This window comes from Vulpes lagopus, chromosome 5, assembly GCF_018345385.1.
Source record: "Vulpes lagopus strain Blue_001 chromosome 5, ASM1834538v1, whole genome shotgun sequence".
In the NCBI taxonomy this organism is placed as follows: Eukaryota; Metazoa; Chordata; class Mammalia; order Carnivora; family Canidae; genus Vulpes; species Vulpes lagopus.
In genome coordinates this window covers 5553796-5581683 of record NC_054828.1, presented here as the reverse complement: position 1 = coordinate 5581683, position 27888 = coordinate 5553796, and the positions used below count along the sequence as shown (strand labels likewise).

The following is a 27888-nucleotide window of genomic DNA, read 5'->3' as shown; positions in this document are numbered from 1 at the left end:
GGGGACAAATAAGCGGACTGGGTAACAAAGTGGGTAACAAAGTGCATGTGGGAGGAGAGGCAGGAGAAGTCATCAGAGCTGAGGAGGAAGGCGTGGTGGGGAATGAGGATGGGACCCTGGAGCTGGGGGCGGGAGAGGGGGTGTGTGGGGCTCTGGGAGTCTCCTCCTATCCCACAGGAGTCAAGGCGCCCCTCCTCCTTTCTCTCTCCAGAGCCCTGGGGGCCGCTCTACCAGGCCCACGCAGCAGTAAGGAGAGAGGTCCCCCTCGCCAACCCAGGAACCTGGACGTGCCACCCTCTTCCCCATCCCCATCCCCAGCGTCCTGCTTACATGCAGGCGGCAGGAGAGGAGCAAAGGGAAGGAGCAGGGGGAGAGGGAAAGGAAAGAGGAAGGGCACAGCTGCTGGGGAGCAAGGCCTCGCCCTTCGAACCCCTGCCTGCCTCTCTGGGACGCAGGCCACCAACCGCCATGCTGAAGAGCACTAGTCACCCCGCGCGGTGTAGCTGAAGGACAGGGGCCGGCACGCTGATCCCAGGATGAACGTAAGCTCTCAGTGGAGACAGGCCCCCCCAACGTGTCCTAGCCTGCCTCCCGGTCCACGCACCGAGGCCGTGAATGGCCTCCTCCCCAGGCTGTGGGAAAATGATAGGAGATGCCATACGCGAACATCTGGGACACACCTGGGCGCCCATCGCCACTATCTCTCCTCCCACTCTCTGTGGCTCGATCACCTCCACCATCTACAGGTAAAAATTGCACACTCAGATGCCGGTTCCACCTCTTCCCCTCTTCGCCCCTCACTGGACTGTATCCATCTACAAAAAAGAGACAATCACAAGAACACAGGCTCACTCTGGGGCTCAAAAGAGATAGACACTGGGACTGTAGCTGTAATTGGTAATCCCGCCCAGCCCCAGGCCACCTCCTCCATGCAGCCCTCCAGTGATGCTCCTTCTTGAGCCTCTGACTTAACCCTGAGAATAACCACCCCACCCTGACACGTCAGTTAGCTTTCAGCATCAGGAGCCCGGCTTCCTAACGTCACTGTCAGCTCCTTGAAGAGAGTGTCACCACATTCACAACACTCCCCAACCTGCCTCTCCTAGGCTTGGTGACATGTGCATATAAACAAAATGAGGTCATCCACGTAGCCTGGGACCTGCGGGTCTCCCCCGCCAGCCTCCCCATCCCAAGCTATCTTAAAAGTTCAGACTTAGATGCATCCATCAGGTCCAATCCCCTCATTCTTCATGGGCAAACTGAGGTCACACGGCAACAGGGCCAGAACTGGGAGCCCGGTGCCCTCACCCCCCAGCGGTGATTCACTTCTTCCCTCCAAGTCAGTGACAGGAGAATGTGGATGCCCTTCAGGGCTGGTTGGAACCAAAATGAAAACAACATCAAGAAGCAGGCGCTCTGGCTCAGCCAAGGAGCATATCCCAAAGCTGATGCTCCATGACTTCAGGGAACCAGGAACCTGCTGACAAAACCAACAGCAGTGCTCACTGCCGCCCAGCACGGACAGCTGCTAGATGTTTCCGCAGATGACCAGATTTAACACAACCATCTTGGGATCAAAGAGCAATAAGGTGAACGATGACAGACAAGGACAGAGATAGAACAGGCCTCCTCAGAAGGCACAGTGCCTCCCAGTATCGGGACCATGGTTTGAACTGGTGCCATCCCAGAGAACTGGCCACGATGGAAGCTTCTAACATCCCTGTAGTCTAATATGACAGCCACAGGCTACATGTAGTGACCGGGCACCTGAGACATGACAAGTGCTGCTGAGGAACTGAATTTCTACTTTTACTTCATCTCGATTCATTGAATTTAAAAGCCACACGTGGCTGGAGGCTACTGACCTAACCTGTCACCTGAGCTGAAATGTCAGGAACACAGAAACGCTCCTAGAGTGTGGTGGGTGTTGAGGGAAAAAACAGGATCTAACTACCACCAGAAATCCCCCAGAGCTGTGAACCCCTGTTCCCATCAGCCAGGGGGCAGGAGGAGACACGGGGCTCTATAAGCCCTTCCAGCTCTGGCCGCTTGCAAGGCCATTCCAACCTCCCAGACTTGGGCACTGGGAACCCAAGGGGCCCCGTGGGCTCCCTCAGGGGCCTCTGTTAGCCCTGGCTACTTGTCCCGGTTCTGGCACCAACCACCCCGCTGTCCCCCAGCAGATGGTGAGCTCACTGAGGGCAGGCAGGCAGCAGATGGGACTTCTTCCTGCAACCCCAGCACCTAGAAAAGCGTCTGGACACAAAGGGTGCCAGGGAGCAGAGGCCAGCATGAATGCCAGGACCCTTCCTTATGCTTACCATGCACCTGGCACAGGGAGGGGCGCTCATGCATCATCCCACTTCCTCCAAAGATGGTACGCGGTGGCCTCCCCTGCCCCCGTGGAAACCACGGCCCCAAGGGGTGGCAGGGTACTTGGCATACAGGACTCCATAAGCGGCTGTTCACCTACTCCCAAAGCATTCGGGTCCATTCCAAGCTGCTACCAGCCTGTATTCAAGAAAATGGCCCCCAAGACCCAAGGGCTCAGCGATTGCACAATTTAAGCTGCAAATTTCACGGCAGAGGATGCCAAGGCTCGGCCTAGCCCAAGGGTAACGGCTTGCTGGAACCAGCTTTTCCTGCTACCGGAGGCCACTGGCAATGACTTCCAGGGCCCTTTTCTCTGGTCGAGAGAAAAATCTTCACGGCCGACTTCGGGGACTGGTTTTTCCACACACACACACACACACACACACACCCCCCGATCATTCCATGTAACAAACTTCACAAACAGCGAACAGCGGGGTGGGGAGAATGAAAGCCTTTGGAGGCACTGGTAAGAGCCTGGAAAGGCCATGAAGGGCTTCAAATTTTTTTTAAGTTTTAAAGAGGTGGCTCTCTAGGGCTCTGCGTGTAGGGATCTCACACAAAGCACCAGGGGCTCGAGACCACCACTGGGTTTTCTGTCACCAAGGGAAAGGGCCCTGTTTTGTCTTCTTATTAAAAAGTCTACCATGTGCTTTTGTCTGTCCTTGAAAGATTCTAGTGACAAACATGATTTGAGTTTGGGTCCCCCAGAAAACTTCTTTAACAACCGCATTCCCCATCAAAAGAGCCAGAAATGTCCCTGCAGAGCCAGGGTGCCTCTAGAGCATCCCCCACAAGCCCCAGGTACACAGCGTTCCAAGTGAGCCTCCTGGCCTGTGCCTCCTCCCCCTCCAGCTTCTTAACTTCGTAAAATGGAGGAAAGGAACGCCAAAACCTCCATCCCTCATCTGCAATTCAAGGGTCCTAAAGCTGTGGCCAAACCAAGTTTTTCACAATTCATCTGGAGGCAAACCCCGTCCTAAACTGACACGAGATGACTTTTAGTCTTTATTGCTCCCACGTTTAAGGTGGGGGTCCAAGTACAGCCCCACCCCCAGGTGGGGGTGGTGGTCTTTCAGCTGTATGTTATATGGGGCTCTGAAGTGGGAAAAACGCTGAGCCCCATACCCATGGGGCTGTGGGGCTGCAGCAGAAGGAAAGCCCCTGGCCATGGCACCTTCTCCCCTTCCCCCTTCCCAAGGACAGCCTGGCAGCATTTCCAGACTTCTTCAAGCCCCCCCCCCCCCCGCCCCAACACGATTCCCCACCCTCCCCAGCACTGCTGGCCGCTTCCCCAGCCTTCCTCAGAGAATCAGGCCTCCCCCTCAGGGGTCTGGGACCCTGCAACAGCTCTTCCAGCTGAGAGCCACGCATACAGCTCGCCCAGCAAGCTGCACGGCTGCTGATGCCACATGACCTCCAGGCTGGCCACCTTCTGGCCCAGGCTATGGACACGCTGCACGGCCTGGATTCAGGTGTCTCCCTCCTTCTCCCTCAGCTGTGACCGAGAACGGGGAAGCTGCCTCTTTTCCCTGCAAACCTCAGAAGAGACACTACATGATGATCTCTGACATCAAGTCCCGGGCAGACCGGCCTGGCTCTAAAGCGCAGCTCTGCCGCTTCCCAGCTCCAGCTGTGTGACCTTGGGCAAGCCTCCGGCCGTCTCTGAGCCGCACCGCCTAGACTGGAAAGGGAAGATGACCGTCCCGTCCCTTCCCTCGGCGGCTGTCATGAATCTGAGGTCAGGTAACGCCGGGAAACAGGAACGCCCGGGGTCCTGCCTGACGACACCGGAGTGCGGAGCCGGCGCCGAAACGAGGGAACACCGGGCATGCACCGGAGCACGGCGGGCCCATCCCCCACCCGAGCCCACGCACAAGACGAGGGCCCCGACGCCCATCTCAACCCCCTTCCCAAACGATCACCGCACTCTGCGCCCACCCGAGGCTGAAGCGGGCCCGGAACAGAGAGGCTGCGCGGCTGTCCAAGGTCACACAGCCCGCCCGGGGGGGGGGGGGCAGGGGATGCAGCGGAGCGGTGGCCGCCCGGGCCTGTCCCCCCGGCCGCTCCAGGCACACAGGCTGCATCCCCGGGGGCCCACCTCGCAAGGTCTCCGGCCTCGGTTTCCCCAAATGCCGGCCGACCCCCCCCCCCGCCCCGTGGAGCTCCGGCCCCCGCCCTCCCCGCGCCCGGCCGGGCAGCCCCCGCGCCGGCGCGCCGCAGAGCAGGGCGGGTGGGGTCGGCGCGGGGCTCACCGGACTTGGGGTAGGTGACGATCCACACGTCGCTGGGCCGCACCGGGAAGTTGGCGATCTCCTCCATCTTCCCGCGGCAGAAGGGCGGCAGCCGCACGCCGTGGAACTCGAAGTACTTGCTCTCGAACTCGCCCGGGGTGCTGGGGGTCTCGGCCTCGCTCTCCGCCATGCCGCCGCCGCCGCCGCCGCCCGGCCCCGGAGCCGCGCCGCCCGCTCCCGGCCCGCCCCGCGCCCGCGCCCGCGCCCGCGCCCGCACCCGCCGCCAGCCGCCAGCCGCCGAGCGGCGCTCCGCAGGCGTGACGTCACGGCGCCGCCCGCCCCGCGCCCCGCGCCCCGCCCCGCCCCAGCCGCCGCGCGGCGCTCCGCAGGCGTGACGTCACAGCGCCGCCCGACCCCCCCCCCCCGCCCCGCCCCAGCCGCCGCGCGGCGCTCCGCAGGCGTGACGTCACGGCGCCGCCCGCCCCGCTCCCCGCCCCGCGCCCGCACCCGCTCCCGCGCCCGCACCCGCCGCCAGCCGCCGCGCGGCGCTCCGCAGGCGTGACGTCACAGCGCCGCCCGACCCCCCCCCCCCGCCCCGCCCCAGCCGCCGCGCGGCGCTCCGCAGGCGTGACGTCACGGCGCCGTCCGCATCCGCGCCCCGCCCTGGCGGCTCTCCGCGGTATGACGTCATGGCCCCGCCCGCCGCGCGCGGGCTGCCCTCCGCAAACGTGACGTGGTGGGCTGCCCAGGCCTCGCCGCACCTGCGTGCCCTTACCCACCTGGGATGGCCCAGGCCCCACGGCCTCGACCTCCCCGCCGGTACCCCACATCCCCTCCACCGCGCGTTCGTCCATCACCCCGCTGACCCCGTCACTCAGCAAGCGCTCGACACAGGCCCGCAAACACTCCCCCCGGCCAGTGACCTTAAAGATTCACCCCACGAATATTCAGGGACCAGATCCGTCCCAGGCACCGGCCCAGGTTCCCGAGGTACCACCAGGCAGAAGCCCGGCCCTCTCGGAGCCGACATTTGCCAAGAACCAAGACAGTCTCAGGTGGCGACGGGTGCGTGAACAACACGCTTCGTGACCTCCTGCGGGCGGGAGCCGGGGAGTGTTAATTGCAGATTCCAGGGCCGACCCTGGACCTCCGGAGACAGGCTCTCTGGGAATAGCGCCCCCAAAACTGCATTTAATAAGGTACTTCTTTTTCATGCTGCAATTTGAGAACAACCGAATTCTAAAGAGGTTTTAGTTTAACCCCCCATCCAGTTATTCACTCAACAGGCGTGTATTGAGCGCCTGCCACATGCCTGGTGCTGGGGAACAGAAGGATGAAAACAGTGGGGTCCTGGTCTGATTCCCGGCGTCTAGATGTCCTGGACGCCGGAAAGGGAATAATAAACTCTACCCCTAGGTTCTATAGCTGGGCTGGTGGACACGGATAACTACACCAGCAAGAATCCTGAGGAAATGAGGTGGGCAGGACCTCCTTGCTCTGGAATGAGACACTTGCAGTCTAGCAAGAGAGACACACGCAGGGGCACCTGGGGGGCTCAGTGGTTGAACATCTGCCTTTGGAACAGGTCGTGATCCCGGAGTCCTGGGATCGAGTCCTACATCGGGCTCCCCGCAGGGAGAGCTTCTCCCTCTGCCTGTGTCGCTGCCTCTCTGTCTCTCATGAATCAATAATTAAAATCTTTAAAAAGGAGAGAGAGACACATACACACACATGATCTGGGAGGCATAGGCCATGTGTACATGTTGGACGGAGGGAGGAAAGAGCAATTAACCCCAGCTCTGGAGGCTTGTGGGTGTCTTTTCCAAAATGAAGGAGGACAATCCAAGCACCCGAGACATTAAGAACAATTAGGTAATGACACAGACAGCTAGCCAAAGGCTGGAGGAAATAGGCAAATGAATGAAAATGTCCTGATGTTTCAGATGAGAGGGCTCTCACTACTGGAGAAGGCAAGGGAGATGGTCTTGGGTTGGAATCTGAGGTATTGACATGAATTTGTTATTTTAAAAAATACCTATTTCTTTGCTGCAAAGGCCCTTAGGTACTGGTATTCCAGTTATAACTAGGCACACCCAGTGCCCAGATATTGGTTCCTAAACACTTCCCCAACAAAAGGAACTGGGCTTTCTTGAGAAGGAAAAAAAAAAAAGGCCAATTCTAGGGCTGGAGGGGAAAAAGTACAAAATGAGCCTAAAACATTGTGTTGGGCAAAATACTAAATGTCAAAAAATGATGGGATAGTTCAAGAGGAAACGGGCTAGCCTGAAAGGCCAAATTAGGAAAACTCTGTACTCACTAGACAAAAATAGGAAACAGCTCAAATGTCCATCAGTGGTACACTGGATGAATTGTCATATATTTATACAGTGAAAATATTTACTAAATAGCAATACAAAAGTGCACATGCTCGTGTGTATGTGTGTGTGTGTGTGTGTATGCTGGTGATGGTGTATGTTCGTTGTTTTGTTAGTTTTCTATTACTGTTGTAATAAATTATCACAAACTCAGTGACTTCAGACAAAAGTTTATTTATTGTCTTATAGTTCTGTAGGCCAGACATCTAGTGAGGGTGTCACTATGCTAAAATCAAGGAGTCCACAAAGCTACACACTTCTTTCTGGAGTCTCTAGGGATGTATTCACAGTCTTGCCTTTTCTAGCCTCTAGAGGCCGCTGGCACTCCTTGGCTTGTGGCCCCTTTCACCGTCTACAAGGCCAGCAATGGCAGGTATAGTCTCGCTCTCATTCTATTAAGCTGACATTGACTCTTCTTTTGTGTCCTCTTCCACTTTTAAGGACCCTTGTAATTACATTGGACCTACCCAACAATCCCGGATAATCTATATTAAGGTCAGCCAACTAGCTACTGTATAATTCCAACTGCAACCTTAATTCCCTTTGACATGTAACATATTCATAGGTTCTGGGGATTAGGGTGCAGACACAGTGGCAGATAAGGAGTGTGTTATTCTGCTTACTTCAGTTGTATGACTTCTCAAAATTTTTCTATAGGTTCAGATTTTTTAGGAATAAAAATCTGAAGCAAAACCCTTAAAATAGAAAATCCTGGGGAATTCTACCCCAAAAGCTACTAAAATTAATAAGTGAGTTTAGTGAGGTCACATGCTACAAGGCCAAAAAACAAAAATCAATTCTGTTTCTACATACTATCAACAAACGGTTGGAAATTTACATTTTTAAAAATTGAAATTTAAAAAATATCATTTGCAATAACATCAGATAAAAGGGCTTAGGAATATATCTAAGAAAATATGTGCAAAATTTGTATAACAGAAGCTACAAAACCTTGACAAGAGAAATTAAAGAGAATCTAAGGAAATGGAGACATATACCCTGTTCGTGGTTTGGAAGTCTCAACATTGTTAGGATGCCCATTCTACTCAGAGTCATCTATAGGGTCTGTACAGTCCCAGGCAAAACTCCAATGGGCTCACTTGTAAGAATTGACAAGGCGGTGATCCTGGGGTTCTGGGATCGAGTCCCATATTGTGCTCCCTGTGGGGAGCCTGCTTCTCCCTCTGCCTATATTTCGGCCTCTCTCTCTGTGTCTCTTATGAATAAATAAATAAAATCTTAAAAAAATAAAAAAATAAGTATAATCTATATGGAAAAGTAAAGAACCTAGAAATAGTCAAAACAATTTTGAAAGTGAATAGTAAAGTTGTAAGGCTCACAGTACTTGTTATCAGGACTTACTACAAAGCTTTTAACCTTAAGGCTATGAATCAAAAGAGCATGGGATTGACACAAGCACAGACATATAGATACTTGCAGCAGGATAGAGAGCTCAGAAATAGATCCATACATAGGTGATCGATTGATTTTTGACAAAGGTATCCTTAAGGAGCAGAAAATCAGAAATTTCTTGCGAGACCAGCAAGGCCTGGTCTACCCCATGAGTAATGAAGACAGAGGGCCACCTCTGGAGGGGTGTAGGAGGCCGGGTGGCCCTCTGTCCTGCGCAGACCCCTCCTAACCAAGGTGGACGCACCAGGCCTCAAGCCCGGGATCCCTAAGCTGCCCAGGCGGAGGGGAACGGCCGCGGGTTGCTGTCCGCGGTGCTGAACGCGCACGGTTCCCCGATCCTACTGCCCTCCCGGTCTGAGGCTGGATAACCACGACTCCCCACGACCCTCATTTTCTTTGTTATATGTTCCGTTTTGTTGCATATTTTCCATTTGTCTGTGCTAATAATTTTTAAGGCTAAGTGCTCACTTATTATGGAAATATCAAACATATACGAAATTAGAAAAAAGTTTAGTCAATTTCTATGAACTCATCACCCAGTGTCAACTGTTACCAACCCACATTTCATCAATGCTCAGCCCCCCCCATATTATTTTGAAGCAAATATCACGTATTATTTCATTCAGAAATACTTCAGTAGAGATATCTAAAAGATAAAAACTCTTTGAAACCCACGTTCCCTATATATTAACACAGCTAAAAAATAATGAATGTTTCTTAACATCACCAAATACTTGGTTAGGTTAATATCCAAGATCAGATTTATGGGTGGGATTCAAAGCCCAGAGGAGTTGAGGTATCTTCCTGGGGATGCCCAGTGTAACCAGGACTTAGTGCTGGGGCAGAGGTCAGCCCATTAGCATCACGAGATCCCAGCCATAGATTGGCACATACCAGCCTGCTTGGCACAGATGATATTAAGCAAGTCTGAAGCACAGATTGCTGGCTCAGGCAGGTAGTCACACCCAGAGTGGCCCGTGAAGACACCAGTGCCCAGGGACTACAGGCTCCAACACACTCCTACCCAGACAGACGTCTAGGTCAAGATCAGTTACATCAGAATTTCTGCAGAAGACTTCCTCAGTATTTCCACTCAGCATTCTAATATTCAGACAGAACAGAATCACAGCCTGACCTGGGATTGAATGCTACCCCCACCACTGACTGGCTGTGGAACCTTGGACAAAGCACTTCACCTCTCTGAAGCTCAGATTCCTTGTGGGTTTAACTTACCATAGGCCACCCCCAATATGCGTTTGCATCTACAGTGTCCCCTCCTGGAATAACTTGTTTGCCAACCCAAATTCTAGGCTCCCATGAAGAGCTAGTTCAGAAACCACTGAACAGTGGTTCAGTTCCACTGTGGTTAATCCCCTCCTGGAATCATCTCTAATATGGTGGTATTGTTTGTGTTTGGGGCTCAGAGCAGAGCTGCAGGCGCCTTAGAAACCAGCTGGTCCAATCTCTGATTTTAAAGACAGGAAATGAGGAATTGATCAAGGACAGAACTTGCCTGGCATCACAGAGCAGGTGAACAATGAAGCTGTAATGATCGAGGGGTCTCTCTGTTTCCTGGAGCACAGATTTGGGCCTTTCCAGTTCTACCACTTACCAATCAACATAACCTTTTTGCACCTCCATTTCCTCATCCATAAATTGCAGAGTATATCTCCAAACTCCCAGGGTTGCTGTGAGAACTGAGATGATGGGCTTTTTTTTTTTTTTTTTATGATGGGCTTTGAAACGTGTAAAGTGAGTGGTCTTGTAAGGGTTAGATTCCCTATTATTTCCACAGAAATAACAACAGAAGCATATGAGCTCCTTGGGGCAGGGATCTGCCTCAGGCACCTGGATACACTCTGCAGACAACAGGCTCTCAGAAAGCCAGAAAGCCAGCCTGGGGCAGGGGTTTGCAGTCAGCCTGGGAAGGTGGATTGAGAATGAAAGCCATGGCTGTGTCAGGGCTCCAAGGCCCAAAGAGGTCCTTGGTTGGAACATTGGGAGAAAGAGGATGGTGGTGGACACATGACTTTAGCTCTGCTGATGGGAGACCATGGCATGATAGAGCTCTGATATCACACAGGTCTGGGCCCCATCACCACTCCCCTGAGTCTTCTCAGGACTATCCCCCACCCAGCGGTGGTGTGAGGCTCAGAGGAGGCCCAGTGGTCCTCCTAGTCTGGTGCCTAACAAAGAGCAGATGTGAAGTTAGTGCATTTCACTTCCTGCTCCCTCTTTCTGGGCAGTAATTCCTACCATATGATGTAGTCTACAAGGAGCATTTACTTTTCTCAAGTAAATATTTCATGAGGTACATGCTGTTATCTCCATTTTATGCAGGGGGGGACCCAAGACTCTAAGAGGAGAGGGAATTTTGCTAGGTTACATTAATGCTCAATTGCGGAGATGGGACTTAGACTCATGTGGACCTCAATTCAGAGCCCTAGATCCCTCCTCTCCTCTGTAATGCCCTGGGGCTCTATGCTGGAAGGCTGTATGGGTAATAAGCCAGGGAACTCTGACCTGGATCAGCTCCTGGGCTGTCTGCTTTGTCAGCTGAGCCACCTCCAGGCTTAAGGGAGAACATAGCACTGTTGGTGGATGGTAGCTCAGTGAAACCCACAGGAGTTGCCCAGGCTAAGCCCATTCATTCTGAGACTACATTAATAGAGGAGGTGACCAGGAGGTGAGAGGTGAAAGGCAATTTAGGTCCAGTACTGGTCATCTCATATCATATCAGGGGCAGCACTGGACTCCATACTCCTAGAGAGACTTGAACAAACTAGGGGTATGGGGTTGTAGTTTACCACGCAGCAAGTCTGGGTTGGGGATGTCCCTGATGAGTGGTGGTAAGGCACAGGCTATTCACTGAAGAAAAGAGTAGCCTCAGAAGGATGAGCTCACCACCCTTCTATCCCTGGCAGGCTGTCCCCAGGCAGAGGGAGTAGGCAGGGTGCATAGGCCTAGAGCACAGAGCTGGGATCAATGGAGAAAGCCACAGGCAGTCAGATTTTTTTTTTAAGATTTTATTTATTTATTCATGAGAGACACAGAGAGAGAGGCAGAGACACAGGCAGAGGGAGAAGCAGGCTCCATGCAGGGAGCCCGATGTGGGACTCGATCCTGGATCCTGGGATCATGCCCTGAGCCGAAGGCAGACACTCAACCACTGAGCCACCCAGGCGTCCCCTGCAGTCAGATTTTAAAGCCACATGAGAAAATGTCTAAGAGTTCAATAGGAGAGAAATCAGGGAAGTACTTATAAGCTGTAAAGCACTGTGAGTGATGCATGTGAATAATCTCTGCAACCACAAGTTGTGAAGACGTGACCCTGACTCAGGAGCCACAAATAATAAAGACAAAAAGAAGTGCTCAGAGCAGAGTATTATCCGCCACTGAGATATTCAACCAAATAAGCTAGAAACATTTAGCAACATGCTGTCAGGAAAAGAGGATGAAGATGAAGATGGGAGAGGCCTATTATCTTTCTCCATCTAAGACACAAAACAAAGCAATGGGGGCAAAGATGGCCCTAGGGAAAGCCCCAAAGAACTGGTGAGAGAAGGGGTGATAAGGGGAGGTCTGTTTGCACATAGAGGCCCATGTCCTTGATAGGGGATAATTCTCAGAGGCCTCCTGAGCCTCTAGATCCTCAACCTGGAGCCCCAGGAGGCCGGTCCTCCCCTCACCACAGGCAGAGGAAATCCCAAACCCAGTGCCTGGGAGTGAGGACAAGGCATTCCAGGTCTGTGGAGAGAGGAAACTTGGGGCTTGGAGATCACCTGACTCAAGGTAGGACAGCCCCCTTCCTGCTGCAGGGGACAGTATCTGTGCCTGCCCCCACCCAGGTGACAGCAAGAGGGGACAGAGGTCAGCTCAGCCCCAGTGGGTCCTGGAGATGAGTGGGGAGGTGCACCCTCCCGCAAGTCCTCGCTCTCGGTAAACTCTCCTCTCCCTTTCAACCTCCCAACCTGACCCAGGCCCTCCTACGCTCCGCTCTCTCACTCTGCCCTTGGCTTTTCGCTTCTCTGCTCCCAACACCTCCCCTGACTGCCCACACCCAAAGCCCTGATCACCGTGACAGTGGCCTCTGTGACCCAGCCTCTGCCTACCCTCTGCCTGCCTCATCACGCTCGGTGCTCCCCATCGCTCACAAGGCCCTGGCCACACCAACTACTTGCTGTTCCCTCTGCTTGCAAAGCTCTTCCCCCAGCTGTCTGCCTCTCATCTGAGGCCCTGCCCCTGATGTCACCTTCTCAGAGAGGCCTTCCTGGACCACTGACCCAATGTTGCTCCCACCCTGACCGCCACTGTGTCCATTCTCTCTCGCTCTCTTCACGCCACTACTGCTCCTCAGATCATCTCATTTTCAGCTTCTGGTTGGCTGTTTAGCATCTCCTTCCCCTTACTTGCACCAGAATGCAAGTTTTGTTCACTGCTGTGACCCTAGAACCTACAACCCATTAAGCATAAATCAAATGAATGAATGAATGAGTCATTATCTCTTTTGTTTGGATTTATTCCTCTGCTCTCTTTTTCTCTTGCTGATGTCTCCATCTCCCCACCCTCCCCATCCTTACTCAGGCTGAGTGTGTCCTAAGGGACTGGCCAAGATACAGTGTGGGTTCTACTCTGAGGACAAGAAGAGGATTGGCTCCCAGGAGAGGCCAGAGGGCTGGGGTCCCAGTCTCCTCTCTGCGAGAGAGGAAGGGACCTGGGGGTGGTGTGTGTGGAGGCACTGCTACACCATAAGCCTTCCTGAGGAATAAGGGGGTGGCACCACAGTGCTGGCAGCCAGGGGTCCCGGGGCACCCCAGCAGGACCCACGTAGGTGGGATTCTGAGAAGATTTTGAGCCCCCTCTCTCTTCCCACCTTCACATTCCCTGCTGGGGGGTCCCCGCTGGATGGATGAGTAGGAAGTCAGAGATCAAGGTTGCTAGAATGAGACAAACCATGGGGGTCACCGCGGGACTAGTGCAGGACCAAGGAAGTCAAAGGAAGGGTCTGAGGGGAGGGACACCCCAACCCATCACTTCCATCTGCCTTCCAATCAGGAGCACATGGCACTTTCACTGTCTTCTGCAAAGTGCTCTGCAAACAGCTCAGCAACAGCATGCGGACCCTGCTCCTCAACAGACGCTGCCCCTGAGTCCCCCACCACAGAAATTCAAGAGCCAATTTGTGTGTCTCAGCTCCTACCTTCCTTTTTCCCTCTGATGAGTCAGGGACCGGGTGACCTGGATACAGTGACCAAGGGACATACCAACAAGCTGGGCCTTTCCCAAAAAAGAAGTCCCTGGGCCCCCGGGAGACACCCCTTCTCTCACTGGTTCCTTGGCTCCAAGGAACAGGGGCTCCAGGGGAGCTGGTGGGGCCTGTTCTGGTTCCCAGGGGCCACCCACCCACACAATCAGGGGCGAGTCTGAGAGGAAAGGGAGGCTGTTCCCTCAGTCCTCCACTCAGCAGATAGCACCACGCTGGGCTCTGAGCCTCTGGAAGACTAGTCAGGACTCAAGGACTGGGAGCAGATGTCAGCACAGGATGAGGGCCAAGACGGGGACCAGGGGAGGCCAGTCCTTGGGCTGGCCCTGCATTGTGCCCCTCAGGCCTGATGGGGAGGTCTGGGATCCTTGGCCAGGTCCACGAGAGGAGCTGCCCCAGGCTGGAGGGGGCTAGTGACCGGCAGGCTGTGGAGGAAGCAGAAGCCGGGGAGTACAAGCTTTTAGAGCCCGGGGAAGGGTGAAGGTCAGGGTGGAGCCACGTGGGGGCAGCCCTCGCATTCAGAGAGCCCTGGGTCCCTCTTCTCCCAAGATCCTGCCACAAGGAAAGCCCCTGAAGCCCTTATTCTGGCCCCGCTGAGACTAGCAGGAAGGTTCCAGGGATGGCTGTAAAGTGGGCTGGAAGGACACCAGGGCCTCTAGCCAGTAGGGAGGGCATGTTGAGGAGAGACAGCAGCCCCAACCCAGACCCCACACAGGACAGGCAGGGACATCTGGAAGGCTGCTGGGGATCTGGCAGCGCAGGGAGGCCCACTCGTCCTCTGGGAGCTCAGGCTGCCTCGGTGAGCAGGTCCTGCACACTGACCAGCGTGACTGGCCAGCTCCTACCTCCGGCCCAGCATGGGCCTGGCCCCCAGTGGTGAGCAAACATGTGCCGTGGCCTGCACGGGTGGCTGGAGAGAAGGACATGGACAGCGCGGACCCTGCCCAGGGTCCAGAAAAACAGCCGGACCTTTCCCCACTGGGGAAGCCTTACCCGCTCCGACCCAGGCCACACTGCCCACCTCACCTGACCAGCCTGAGGAGCTGGTCCTTTGACCTGGTGTAGATCTCGGCGGCCAAGCTCTGCAGCACGCCCTGCATCCACCACACGTCGGCTGGCATATCGGGCAGCCACGCCACCAGCCTGGACAAAAGGGCAGCAGACACCGCTCAGCTAGGCCAAAGCGTGCGGCCGGCCATGCCCCCCTACCCCAGGGGCCCGGAGCAGGGAGCCAGAGGCTCCTGACCCCGAGGCACCAGGCCTAGTGGAAGCCGAATAGGGGGCGAGAAGCACCCAGCAACGTTGGCCCCGCCGCAGAGCTGGCTATCGACTCCACCGGGGAGTCGGGCAGGAAGGGGCAGGGCTCTGGGGCCAGGCTGGGGTCCGGTTGCCGCCCAGCTCCCCTGCTCATCGGCTGTGTGACCTGGGCAGGTCAGGGAACCTCTCTGGGCCTCAGCTTCCTCACCTGCCAGAAGAGGTCCGTGACCTTGCCTGCAGGTGCCCCAGACCTGCCCTCCCTACTCCCCTGGCCTCCAGCCTCCCTCCTCTTAGCAGCCAGTGACTTCCCTGAAACGCAATCTGATCAGAGCCTTTCTTGCTCAAAACCCTCCCATGGCTCTCCGTGCGAACCCTGTAGGGTCAAGAGGACCAGGCCATCCAATTGTGGCTGAGACAGTGCCTAGCTGGGCACCTTCTCCGACTCGCTGGGCACGGCAGGGCCTCCCCTCAATATGTTGCCTTCTGCGGAGCCTCTAAACAGGGCCTCAAACTAGCAGACAGTCCACAGGGTGGAGTATGAGAAGCAAAACATAACCTGGACCATCACCTCCCTTGCTCTGGACTGTCTGCCTCTATTATTATAACCTGCATGTTGAACATGTATGTTACAAAAAAAAAATACTAAGTATGAAGTTGAATTTCCCTGTGACCTGGATAGGTTTCTCCATCGGTGCTCATAAAGAGACTTTTTTTTTTTTTTTTTGAGCTGAAAAGTCTAGACTTTGCACTTCTCTTTGACTCTGACCTGTGGTTTCAATCTAACAGCTCAGCATGAGGAGAATCTGAATTAGCAGAAAGCTCTCTTCCTGGCTTTGGGCCGCTGGCAATGCCAACAGCAGGGCTGATCCAGTCATTAACTCATCGTGGAGCGAAACAGAGACCTGTGGTTCATCGTCAGAGACCTTTTAGGGGATAAAGATTTTTTAAAAATACTCTTCTCCATGGAAACGCTTTGCTGCCTTCCCACCGCTGTTAGGATGCAGACCACACTCCTCGCCTGGCTGTGGAGCCCTGCGTGTCTAGCCCCTGTCAGCCACCGCCATGTCGCCTCACCCCTGCTGCATCTCGTCCCGGACTCTACCTTTTGGCTCCTGCCATACTGGCCTCCTGTTCTGCTCCTCCAGTGAGCCTTACTGCCTCTGCCTTCCACCTCATGACCTTTGCACATGTTGTTCCATCCCTCTGGAATTCTTTTCCCCTTCTCTCTTTCCCTGGACTCCTACCCATTTTGTCTGGTGGACTCCTACCCATTTTTCAGGTTATAACTCCAAAGTTACCTTCTTTAGGCAGCCTTCCCTGACCAGAGAGCCCCCAGGGTGAGCTATCTCGGTTCACAGCCAGTGTAGACCTCTTTGAGGAATCACAGCCAGTGTAGACCTCTCTCGGCATCACTAGGCACAGGTGTGATTACACAGATGAGCGTGTGATGGTTTGTGGTTGTGAGCTCCACAAGGCCAGGGACTGGGTCTGAGTCAGTGCTGCCTCCTTATGCCAGCCAAGGCCTGGCCCTAGGTAGGCCCTCGATAGCTATCGGTGGAATGAATGAACAAACAACGCAGGTGATTCATTCATCAGCAAAGTCAGAATGGTTAGTGAGGGCTTAACCACAACCAGTCTGCCCTGGAAGGGCCTTATTTTATAGAAGAGGAATCAGAGGCCCAGCGGGGTCAAGAGACCCGGCCCAGGCCACACAGCAAATCTGAACCAGACCAGCCCCTAGAGTTATTTCTCCAGAAGCAGCACATTTCCTCTGAGGCTCTAACAGGTAGAGCAAAGGGCCAAAGGTCCTAGAGACAGGGGAGGGCCAGAGCGTTGACCAGGAGGCCCCGTTTCTGATCCACCGGTCATCCCCTTGATAGCCCGTCTCCCCATCAGTCCCATCTTGCAGAGGAGAGCACCGAGATGCCTCTGGGTTGTGCAAGCAGCACCATGCAAGCAGGCGGAGGCCAGCCAGGCTCTGCCCACCCAGCGTGCCAGCTGCCCTTCCTGCCATGGGCGCTGGTCTCTACCACAACCTGGGTGACAAGCCAGGCCCTGTCCAGGGCTGCTGGCTCAGCCTCACCTTTTGCCCCGGAAGTAAATGTACTCGAAGGGTAGTGTGCAGGGCAGCAGCAAGTAGGTCAGTGCCCGGCCGGGCCTCGACCGGCAGAAGTGGGCCCAGGTGCTGGCGTCTCTCCTACATGCCTTCTGCAGTGCTGCAGGAGAAGCCACGGCATGACCACCACCCCTCCAGCCAGCCCCCTCACCATCGCCCCCTCCGCCTCACACGGTCCACAAAGCATGCCCACCCCCCCACCCCACCCCCATCTGCAGAGAAAGAAGCGGCACTGACCAAGCCCCTAGTTTGAGCCAGCAGAGGGCTAGGCACTCAGCCTGTGCTCTCTCACTATTGTCCCCAAACCACAGGGCGCGCCCCTTTCACAGATGAGGAGACTGAGGTTCAGAGTGGGGAAGTGACTTGCTCAAAGACCATCCCAGGAAGTGGCAGGGGTCCCAAGATGGAAACAAGGTCTCAGGCTCTCCGAGATCTTTCCATCTCTCTCACCCTTCTGCAAAGTCTGTTGTGGCCTCTCACCCCAGGATGGGACTAGTGCCCATGCCACACCTCCCTTGATGACAGCAACACATCAGTGTCATTAGCAACAGCGGCAGCAAGAATGACATAACCACTTCCCGAGCCCCCATCTCCTGAAATGACCAGGGTAGAAGGGACTGGCATCCTGGCCAGGACAGCGCCAGAGCCCAAATCCTAGTTTTCCAACTAGGAAATCCAAGGCTAGGCCTCCAACCCGGTCTCGGGCTAGTGCTGTCGGGACAGCCCCTGAGAGGGGTCACAGACACCCCAGCTCAGAGACCCAGCTCCTCCTCACTTACCTGCGTGTGTCCCAAGATGCAGGCAGACATGCACGGATTAAAGGAGGTCGGCAAGGGTCCAGCAGGTTAAGACCTGTCCCAGGGACCAGCGGCCTGTGCGGCCCCATCACGAAGGCGGCTCTCCGGTGCCCCCAGGTGGCCGCAGGGATGCTGCCTTGGGTCCAGAGCTCCAAGCTCAGGCCTCTGGGATCAGCACAGATCCAGGCCTGTCCCTGCACACCCCATATGGTCTCTGGTGCAGAAAGAGACTCCGTCTCCATCCCCTCGCTCACCCAGACTATCCTCACTCTAACCTCAGCCACTGTCCTCTCTCCTCCCAGTCTCCCCCCACCCCCAGCCCGTCCCCTCCCAGCCAGGTGCAGAAAGCTGTATCTAGACTTCGGAGCAGCCAGCCGTGAACTCTGAAAAGGAGGGGCTGCCCCTCCTAAGCTTCCCCCCACCCCCAGTGCCTCCCCATCTCTCTCGACCTGCAGCTCTCAAAGCCACCTGCCTGATGCTCCCAGCCTGCGAGCTTACCTCTGTTCCCTTGCCCCTCAGCCACCACGCTGCAGCCACGGGGCCCTCCAGCAGCCCCCACCAAACCCAGGACATTTGCACACACTGTACCCTCTGCCTGGATGCTCATATTCCCCCCCCCCCCTTTGTCTGGCCAGCTCCTCCTTTGTGGTCTCACTTAGATGCTGTTCAAACCCACATCCCCACCACCATTACACACACCTAGACTTTTCTGCTGCTGCATTGTGACTTTCAGGTCACTACAAAGGAGGGCAGAGTAAGTGGCTCAGAGCAGAACTCCTGCTTGGGCTATTTGTTAGCTGTGTGACTTTGGACAAGTCACTTCACCTCTCTGTGCTATGGTTTCCTCATCCATACAATGGGGACAATTCAGTGCCATCCTCAGAGTATTGGTGGGAAGAAGAAATGAGCCCATCTCCACGTGGAGAGTCCAGACCCCTCTGTGTGGGCCTCTCTCACGTCCTCAGTACTTTCTGCCCTTCCCTGGCCTTGTGGGCAAAGGCCTGGCTTTCCGAGGCACAGATTTGGGTCGGAATTTCCCAATTGCCTCTCTGAGCTTCAGCGTCCTCATCAGTGAAATGGGGTAAGGAAAACATGTAAGCCCATGGCTGTGGTATGGAGTGAATGACACCACTGTATAAAGGCGCTGGCACCACACTTGGCACATAATAGATGCTCAACTAAAGAGTCCTGTCCTCTTCCAGCCCGTGAGCACCTGCAGGGCAGGGTCTCTGCCCCCAGGCTCCTGTGTGCAGGGCATGTGCTAGGTGAGCAAGCACATGGAGGAAGGGGCAGTACCAGCCTCCAGCTCTGGCGAGAGCTGCTCAAAGTTGGGCACGTCCTTGACCAGCACATTGGGCACTGTCCAGTTGAGAGATAGGCCCCCCTCCTGGCCTCTGTTGTGGCCGGTGTCCTGGCTCCCATCAGCTGGGGCTGGAGGCTCCTTAGACACCAGCACCCAAAGCACTGGCTCCTTTGTAAGTCCTGGATCAGTGGAGAGGAGGGATGTGACAGGTCAGCACGTCTGGAACCCCCTGGTGACACGTCCTGCCTCTCCATGCCACCCGAACCTGCCCCAGTTCCCAAAGCCAGCTCTGGGGACCTGCTTGGTCCAGGGTGGACACCTGGCTTCTCCTGAATGAATGGCCTCTTCCCGTTGTCCCAGAGGCCTTCTCTGATCCTCATTTCCTGTGTACTTTCTAGTGGTTAATCAGAGCCTGGACCCTGAAGACACAGCCCAAGGTACAAAACCCTGATGTCAGGCAGCTCTGGTGGCACAGCGGTTTGGCGCCGCCTGCAGCCTGGGGTGTGATCCTGGAGATCCACGTCGGGCTCCCTGCATGGAGCCTGCTTCTCCCTCTGCCTGTATCTCTGCCTCTCTCTGTGTGTCTATGAATAAATAAATAAAATCTTTAAAAAAAAAAAACCCTGATGTCGACAGCTGCTAGCTCCGCAACATAACTGCTCTGTGCCTCAGTTTCCCTCTTTGAGAAAGTAGAAAATTAAAATCTGCTTCATGTGGTTGTTCCAAGAATTAAAGAAGACGAGTATGTGAAGCTCACGCCAGATCCAGGCATGTGTCAAGTGCTCAGCAAATTCTCTCCTGCTGCTGTGTGTTTGGGGCTGCAGCATGGGGGGCAAAGGACATGGGTTCTGGAGCCAGAAGGCCTGGGTTCAAGTCTCCGCTCTACATATTGGACAGCATTGCCCAGTGGGATGACATGCAAACCCTCCGGCTGAGAAGACCCAACCCGCTACCCCACGAACACACACACACACACACACACACACACACATGCTCTCCGGAGGCCACACTGAGTTATGGTGTTGGCCTCCGTTCCTTTGCTGTTGCTCACCTTCCCTCTGCTCAGAATGCTCTCTTCCCGTCTTCAGCCTTTCCAGTCTTTGTAACTCATCAAAGCCCAGCTTACCTGATGCCGCCTCCAGAAAGGCCCCCTTGTCCACCCCCTAAACTGGGTCAAGCGCCCCCTCTGGGCTCCCACAGGCCTGAGAATCCCTCCATCTCCGGGGGGGGGGGAGGTCTCCCTCTTGGTCTGTCTCCCGGCACCAGGCTCAAGGCAGCTCAAGAGCAGGACGCACGTGTGATCCTCTCTGGGTCCCCAGCCTCCAAGCAGAGGCCAAGCATAGAGCAGAGGCTGAGCATAGAGCACAGTGAGGGATCTGAGGTCCCCAAATGCTAGGAAAGCGGGTTCTACTCTGGGCTCACAGGAAGCAGGATGCCCCTGTACTCTGGGGGCTGCCACCTACCGCGTCTCTCCAGGAACCTGAGGGCATCCAGGTAACCTTGTCTGCAGTTGTCCGCTGCTACCTGCAAACACACAGGTCAGGATGGGGTGGGGAAGGCCTGGCCCTGCCCCCTGAGCTGTGTTCACAGGCCAGAGACTTGTCTTCACCTGGAAGCCATCCCTGCCCAGCCTGCGCTCCCCAAGAAGCCCCTCAGCAGGACTCGAGGACCCCGTGCTGGGTGGGGATGGTGACAGGACCCCAGGCAGGACAAGCTGCTCCATCAGCTGCCCTCCCCACAGCTCCATGTCACCTCCCTCCTCTCAGACTCCTTGGTGGGGGCTCTTGCTCCAGACTCTTCTCTCCGGTCTCAGTGCCCTCCTCTGGACAACACGGTAACTAGGCCTGGCCCAGGATGCCCGGGGCGTTCCCTGGACCAGGATGCCCGGGGCGTTCCCTGGATCCCTATGGGTCAATGCAGGGTGGTTGCCTTTGCCCGTTGCTGTTTATTCCCAGAACCAGCCTGAGATAGCAGAGGACCCTAGGGGCTCACACCCACCCTGTCTCAATCAGGGCTCCACTGGTGGAGAAAAGCCACCTGCAGGTCCAGGAGGGAGCCCTGCCTTCCCCCGCTGTGTGGCCTCAGGATGGCCACGCCACATCTCTGACAGCCTCGGCTTCCTTGTCTCTAAGATAGGGCTAAGATTTTCTGTCCGCCCCACAGCTATAGGGAAGATCAGAGTAAATGAACATGATCTTGTTTCATAACTTCTAAAACACAACAGAACCAAGGTGCCTGGCTGGCTCAGTTGGTAGAGCATGGGACTCTTGATCTCAGGGTCATGGGGTCGAGCCCCACGTGTGGCATAGAGATTATTTAAAGTCAAAAACAAAACAAAATGCTACAGAACCATAGAAGGTATGAAAGAATGGGAGAGGAACAGGACATAGTTGAGGTAGAGGAGCATGTTATGGTGATTGTTTGTGGTCAAATTACCCATTTTCCAGAAATATCAAGGGAAAAAAGCAAATGTAGATCTATTGTCCATTTTTGTCTATGCTTTTGCCTCCCCTCCACAGGAATAGTCAACTGGCCACAGTCCAGGGCCATAGTTAGGAGCATGGGTCGAGGCTAGCTGAGGATTTGGAACTGGGCTTTGCTGCTTCCAGGCTGTGTGACTTTGAACAAGGTGCTTAGCCTCTCTGAGCCTTGATGTCTTCCCCCTGAGTAACAGAGATGGTAGTAGTACCTTCTCACAGAGCCTGAACCAGAGGAACACCAGCGGAGGCCTGGCTCACACCCCAGCTCTGCAGGGTTGGCATTGATGTGGGGCCAGAGCTAAGTCAACATTCACTCAAGCAGCGGAAACTTGTAAAGACCCAACCTGACCCCTGTGCCATAGGTTCAAGAGCTTGGCTATAAGACTCAGAGCATGTATCCCAACTGCCCTGAGGTGGGGTCAGGGGAAAGTCTGACTCACAGGATCCTTGATCACGGTCAAGCCTCTAATACCTTCACAGTGGGCACTGGGGCCAGGCCTACCTCAGAGTTGGGGGATATGAGGCAACTGAACCCCAGGAAGAAGTTCTTGGTGGAGATCTGGAGACTGGCATTGAAGGCATTCAGCTCATGTATGTTGGCCGAGGTGCTCTGGGGGCAGATGTCCACTGTCCCATGGAAAGGGGACACGGTGATTGTGGAGGGCGAGTCCGAAAAGGGCAGGTGGTTGCTCAGAGCCCCATCGATGTAGCGCTGCAATTCAGGTGGGTTATCTGCTCAGGATCCCTGCCCTCTTCCCATGCTGCAGCTGGTGACCCCTAGCTGCCCCTGAGCCACGAGGTCCCCTCTAGCCCAGGATGCTGTGAGCACCCCCCCAGGAGCAGAGGGAGGGCCTGGTACACAGTAGGTCCTCAAGGAGCACAGGTTCCCTCCAACCACATGCCTTTCAGCAGTAGGGACACTGGATACCCAGAGCACAGGGCAGGGACTCAGTCATCAAGCGCCCAAAGTGCACTTACCTCCCCTCTGAATTCAGGGGGAATTATCCCACAGTAGAAAGGAAAGTACACGGTGCAGATCAGAGCCTGGGAAAACAAGTCAGGGGAAACACAGTTGTTCATGCTCCTGGCTTTTGGAACGTGCTCTGGGTGTGGTGTCTAACCCCAGAGCAGCCTGCAAAGTTTGTGGCATTAGCCCTGTGTTCAGGGGAGGGAAACGAGGCCCAAAGAAGTTGCCATGTCCCAGCCAAGTTCTCAAGGTTAAGAAGGTATTTGGATGCAGAGGCCTGCATGACACCCACCCTCCTCTTGCTTCTCATGGGTCCTTGCTCACTCGATACCGCTGCTGGGATTTTTTTCCCCCTAAAAACAATTTCTCCTCCACCTACCTGGAAGGAATTCTTCACCAACAATCTAGATATGTCTCCCAAAGTGTGTTCCCTGACCCAACCAGATGCATCTCAAACAAGAAATCTTGACTTCTTTATCCACTTGGAAAACGCTGTCCATTCTTCCCAGTAGAGGCTCTGACAAGTCCAGCAGTGAAAAAGATGCTTACCATATTGACATTTGGGGCTTGAGAAAATTCTGTCTTGGGAGTGGGGGATGGATGGAGTGGGAGGGTGCTGTCCTGTACGAATGGGATACTTAGCAGCATCCTTGGCCTCTACCCACTAGGCGTTAGTACTTTGTGCACGCGCGTGCACACACACACACACACACAGTTGTGACAACCAAAAATGCCTCCAATATTGCCAAATGTCCCCAGGGTGAAAAATCATGAGAACCACTGGCCTAGAGCTTACCAAACTCTTAGACCATAGAACCTTGTCTTGAGGTCTACTTGGAAACATCCCTCCAACCCTCTCTGAGGGACACAGAACTCATCCTGGCTCTAACCAGTTGGAGATGCAAGCGGCAGCATCTCATTCCCCCAGATTAATAATAATAGTGACAGCAGCTAATGTTTACTGAGTCCCTACATGTGCTATGTGCTATGTGCCCTACAGGCAAAGATGCTGGGATAACTTTTAGGGTCCCTGACTGGCTTTCTCGAGAGCCCATGGACATCAGCTCACAGCAAAGGATGTGGCCCCTCTCCTGCACACACTAAGAATTCCAATCATCACAGACTCAGAAACAGTCCCCATGTTGGGTGCTGGGGTCACAAGGTGAAGCAGATCCCGCATCAGGGACCCTAGGCTGGGTGTCAGGCACAGACCGTGATAAGAATGGGGAGCAGAGCTCCGGGCCTCCCTCCCAGTCTCCCTACCTGCCTGAGCCCTCCCAGGGACCCAACCCACCTGACCACTCCCATAGCCTGTCACTGGCCTCCCTCCCTGACCGTGCAGCTCTCTGTCACAACCTCCTATTTTATAACAATCCTGAACTGTTTCCTAATCCATGGTGGGCAGGCACTCCTTTGGAAAAACAGTACCTTGAGGGACCCTGAATACCGAAGCCTGACTTTGCCCCCTCCCGAGCCGTTCCCTTCTGTGTCCAGCCTTCCCAAAGGGGCCTTCCCAAAGCAAGCTGGGAGTCTCCATACTCACCCTGCAGCCCCTCTCTGTAGCTCTTACAAATGAGAGATGCAAATGTAGACTCTTACAAATGAGACCCTTAAGTGACACCGCCCCCCTGCCCTTGAAGGAGGGTCTGCCTCTGGGAAGCACCTGGAAGTTACTGCAGAGTGGAAGCCCACTCACCTGCCTCCAGGCCCTGGGTCCCACCACACACTCACCTGGATGACTTCATTGCGGGTTGCGAAGTTGGTGACAATGAAGTTGCGGCCATCCGACCAGCGGGTCATGGAGATGCCCAGCCGCTGGGAGGCCAGGATGTGAATGTTGGGGGGCAGGCTCTCCTGCAGCTGCTGCCTAATGTGCTCAATGGGGGCGAAGGCAGGGTGGAAGATGCCCAGGCTCAGCTGCTCCAAGTGCTTGACCATGCCCAGGAGATTGGAGCAGCAGAAATCTGGGGTCGTGGGGGAGAGGAGAGAGTCCTCAGACACCCAGGGGGCCTGCTCACGGCTGTCCCAAAGACTTGACCTCCCTCCCGGGTACCTGGGGAGTGGAGAGTCTTCCCCTCTCCGGCTCAGAATTTCTGTGCCCAGCCCTGCCTTAAACGCTCTGTCCACCTTTTTTGATCTTGGGAACAGCCTCCCCAGCTCTGATCCGTCCCCCGAGAAACAGGGTAACCCTACCCCGAGTCCTCGGGGTTCTCACGAGGGTCCAGTAGGCGCATGCTGGATGTAAGGGGCTGAAACCCCGTCTCCAGCGTGGGGCCGGCGTCCCCCGCGCCCCCAGCCCGCGCCGGCCCCCACGCACCCAGCGACTGGTCCGCGATGATGCTGACGGCGTTGAGCGCCCCGGACGAGGAGCCATAGATGCGGCGGGCGCCCTGGAGGAGGCGCGGGGCGCGCTCGCGGAAGCAGCGCGTGACACCCACATGGTAGAGCCCCAGGAAGCCGGCGCCCGAGAAGGACAGGTTCCAGCTGCCCTCGTCTTCGTAGCAGCGCATGGCGGCGGGGCCGGCGGGGCTGGGGTGCAGCACCCGGGCACAGGACTAGGGCGCGGGAGACACGGCTCCTAGGAAAAGCTGCAGCTGCAGCAAGGGCCCCGCCCCTCACGGCCCGCCCCTGTGGCCCCGCCCCCTAATGGCCCCGCCCCTGTGGCCCCGCCCCGCCCCCTAATGGCCCCGCCCCTGTGGCCCCGGCCCGGCCCCGCCCCCATGGCCCCGCCCCCTGTGGCCCTGCCCCCCGGTGGCTCCGGCCCCGCCCCGCCCCCTCATGGCCCCGCCCCTCCGTGGCCCTGCCCCCGGTGGCCCCGGCCCCGCCCCGCCCCCTCATGGCCCCGCCCCTCTGTGGCCCTGCCCCCGGTGGCCCCGGCCCCGCCCCGCCCCCTCATGGCCCCGCCCCTCGGTGGCCCTGCCCCCGGTGGCCCCGGTCCCGCCCCGCCCCCTCATGGCCCCGCCCCTCGGTGGCCCCGCCCCCGGTGGCCCTGCCCCCGGTGGCCCCGGCTCGGCCCCGCCCCGCCCCCGCCCCTCGGGGCCCTGCCCCGTCCCTCTCCACCTTCGGGGCCCCGCCCCCTCGAGGCCCTCGCCCCGCCCCTCGGGCCCGGCCCCGCCCCGCCCCTCGGGGCCCCGGTCGCGTCACCCGCCGCGCCAGCCAATAAGGTCCAGGGGCCGCGACGCCCCGCCCCCCAGGTGTGCGGCGGGTTGGCCCCAGAGGTGCCCGCTCGCCCCGGGCGGGCAGTGGGCTGGCGGCGCCCCCGCAAGGCTGCGGGGGGTGGGTCACGGCCCCGACGGCGGGGTGACCCACCCGGAGGAGAGGCGCCAGCGCCCCGCCTGCTCTCTGGCAGCGGAAGCAGATGAGGGAACCGAGGGCCGTGAAGGAACGTGCTAGGCTGGAGGTGGACTTCCTTCTGCAGCTGTGCTGGTTCGGGTACCGGGACAGCCAGCGTCAGCCGCCGCGAGCTGTGTGGCTTTGCCCATACTCCTCCCTCTCTGGGCTGCAGTCTTTCTTATACTACGAGGGGCTTGGGTGCCAGGCCCTACACAGCCTGTTCTGCTCTGATCGCTGCTCCTCTGGCCCCGACTCCCTCCCCATCGACTGGCCGGGGCGGGGCGGGGCGGGGGATGGGGTGTCGCCTGGGACAGCGGGCACAGGCACTGAGCTGAGTGCCCTTTGCAGTCACCTGCGCAAAGCTGTGTGGGTCAGGACCACTGTACCTATGTTCATTTGGGGACACTGAGCCCTGGAGAGGCTTAGACACCTGTAGGGCCAGGAAATGCCTCCCAGAAAACTTGCCCATGCCCTGAAAACTGGGGCAGTGGTTCTGGAAGTCAAGCAGGCAACGGGTAAAATTATGTTTTAATTTTAAACAAATGATCTGACCCGTCCAGGAGGGTGTTGCCGGGGAGGGGGTGAGGAGGAAGCGTTGCCTGTGATGGTTGGTGATAGGTGACTCTCCCCACCGCTACTCCCTCCCCAGAGAACGGATGAAAAACCACAATGGGACAGTTCACGGAAAGTCATAGAGCATCAGATGTGATGAGCAAAAGAAGAATGAGGCTTATTGCCTGGCCCATTTATGCAAACATGTAAAAACATCCCCAACATATTGCTATGTATTTTTTAAATAATATATTAACAGCCTGGGAGATGGATTGCTAGGTCACACCTTATATATGTGTGAAAGGATGTGCCCTTGGGAGTGGAAGACAAGAGAAACAGGTGAGGGGAGGGGCAATGAATAAAATAGTACAATAAAACAGATGTGCATGGGGCGCCTGGGGGGCTCAGTGGCTGAGGTCTGCCTTCGGCTCAGGTCGTGATCCTGGGGTCCTGGAATCGAGTTCCGCATCAGGCTCTGCATTGGGCTCCCCGCAGGGAGCCTGCTTCTCCCTCTGCCTGTGTCTCTCCTCTCTCTCCCTCTCATGAATAAATAAATAAAATCTTAAAAAAAAAAAGATGTGGACCTGAGGAGCTAAGAAGAAGGGGAGGGGGGTACACAGCTAGGAAACAGCAGCAGAGTGGGACCAGAGGCCCCGGGTCAGCCAGACTTGCACGCAGGCTCAGACCTGTGAAGGCTGACAACCTTTGTTAGCAAGCATTTGCCTCCTGCCTGACACTGGGCTAAGCGCTGTCTCATTTTATCCTCACGGTACCCCTGTGAGATAGACGATACTACCAATCCCATTTTGCAGATGAAGAAACTGAGACATAAACCAGGAAATCAAAAGAACCCAGCCAGAGAGGGCTGAGTTGGCACTCCACCAGCCTCCTTGTCGCCTTAACAGGAGAGAAGGGTGGGAGCAGGAAGTGGAGTGGGAAGGCCTAAGCTTCAGGCCAGGGGAGTCCACAGAGACCAGGGCATGAGGTTTCACGACTCGGGGAGTGGAGGTCTCTGCAGGAATCAGAGCAGATCCCATTAGGCTGACCCTGGAACATTTTCTTATGCCAAAAAGCAAGAGAGTGTTTGAAAAGTGATGAGGACATGTCCAAAGGATACAGGAACCGGCTTTGATAATGCAGATTAAGGGACATCCTACTAAATAACCTGCCTGTGCTCTTTTAAAAAATGTTACGATTGTGACAGATAAAGAAATGCAGACCAATGAAAGCTAAAGAGATGGGACAACTGGGTGCAATGTGTACTCCTGGATTTGACCCTGGCCTGGGACGAGAAAGAGCCATGAGGATGGAGACAATTGACAACATTTAATGTGAACCATGGGGTAAATCATAGTGCTGTTTTGATGTCACATTTACCAATTTTAAACATTATACTGTGGATACACAAGAAAAAGTCCTGTTCTTAGG

At 55.9% G+C, this 27888-nt stretch overlaps 2 protein-coding genes across 6 annotated transcripts in view; both read right to left on the bottom strand.

Annotated features, from left to right (window-relative positions):
* SULT4A1 (sulfotransferase family 4A member 1) overlaps window positions 1–4853 on the bottom strand; it is a 33991-nt gene extending 29138 nt beyond the window's left edge. The window contains exon 1 of the mRNA XM_041754111.1: window positions 4626–4853. Coding sequence (XP_041610045.1) covers window positions 4626–4794 — 169 coding nt within the window. The 5' untranslated portion in view covers window positions 4795–4853. The remainder of the gene's footprint in view (window positions 1–4625) is intronic.
* A 6715-nt stretch (window positions 4854–11568) lies between these two features.
* PNPLA5 (patatin like phospholipase domain containing 5) lies at window positions 11569–25149 on the bottom strand. 5 transcript variants are annotated; one of them, XM_041754323.1, is made up of 9 exons: window positions 24893–25149; window positions 24307–24539; window positions 22587–22652; window positions 22111–22320; window positions 20592–20652; window positions 19122–19307; window positions 16996–17128; window positions 14682–14798; window positions 11569–14080 (listed from the first exon to the last, which is right to left on the bottom strand). In XM_041754323.1, exons 1-9 carry the CDS (start codon window positions 25083–25085, stop codon window positions 13996–13998), a joined length of 1284 nt encoding a protein of 427 aa, XP_041610257.1. In that variant the 5' UTR covers window positions 25086–25149; the 3' UTR covers window positions 11569–13995. The 5 variants fall into 5 exon arrangements, with proteins under 5 accessions (XP_041610257.1, XP_041610256.1, XP_041610260.1 ...); XM_041754322.1 differs by having other exon boundaries at window positions 24769–25023; XM_041754325.1 differs by having other exon boundaries at window positions 13991–14080; window positions 14677–14798; window positions 24769–25023.
* Window positions 25150–27888: the final 2739 nt, after the last annotated feature.

Excerpts from the sequence above, each read along its gene's own strand:
- PNPLA5 (XM_041754322.1), bottom strand. The coding sequence starts at position 25,015 with ATGTGGGTGTCACGCGCTGCTTCCGCGAGCGCGCCCCGCGCCTCCTCC. Across the intron at positions 22,653-24,306 it reads CCCGCAATGAAGTCATCCAG|GCTCTGATCTGCACCGTGTA; the intron begins GTGAGTGTGTGG and ends TTGTTTTCCCAG. Across the intron at positions 14,081-14,681 it reads CAGCTCCTCAGGCTGGTCAG|CCTGCCGGTCACTAGCCCCC; the intron begins GTGAGGTGGGCA and ends CTTCCTCCACAG.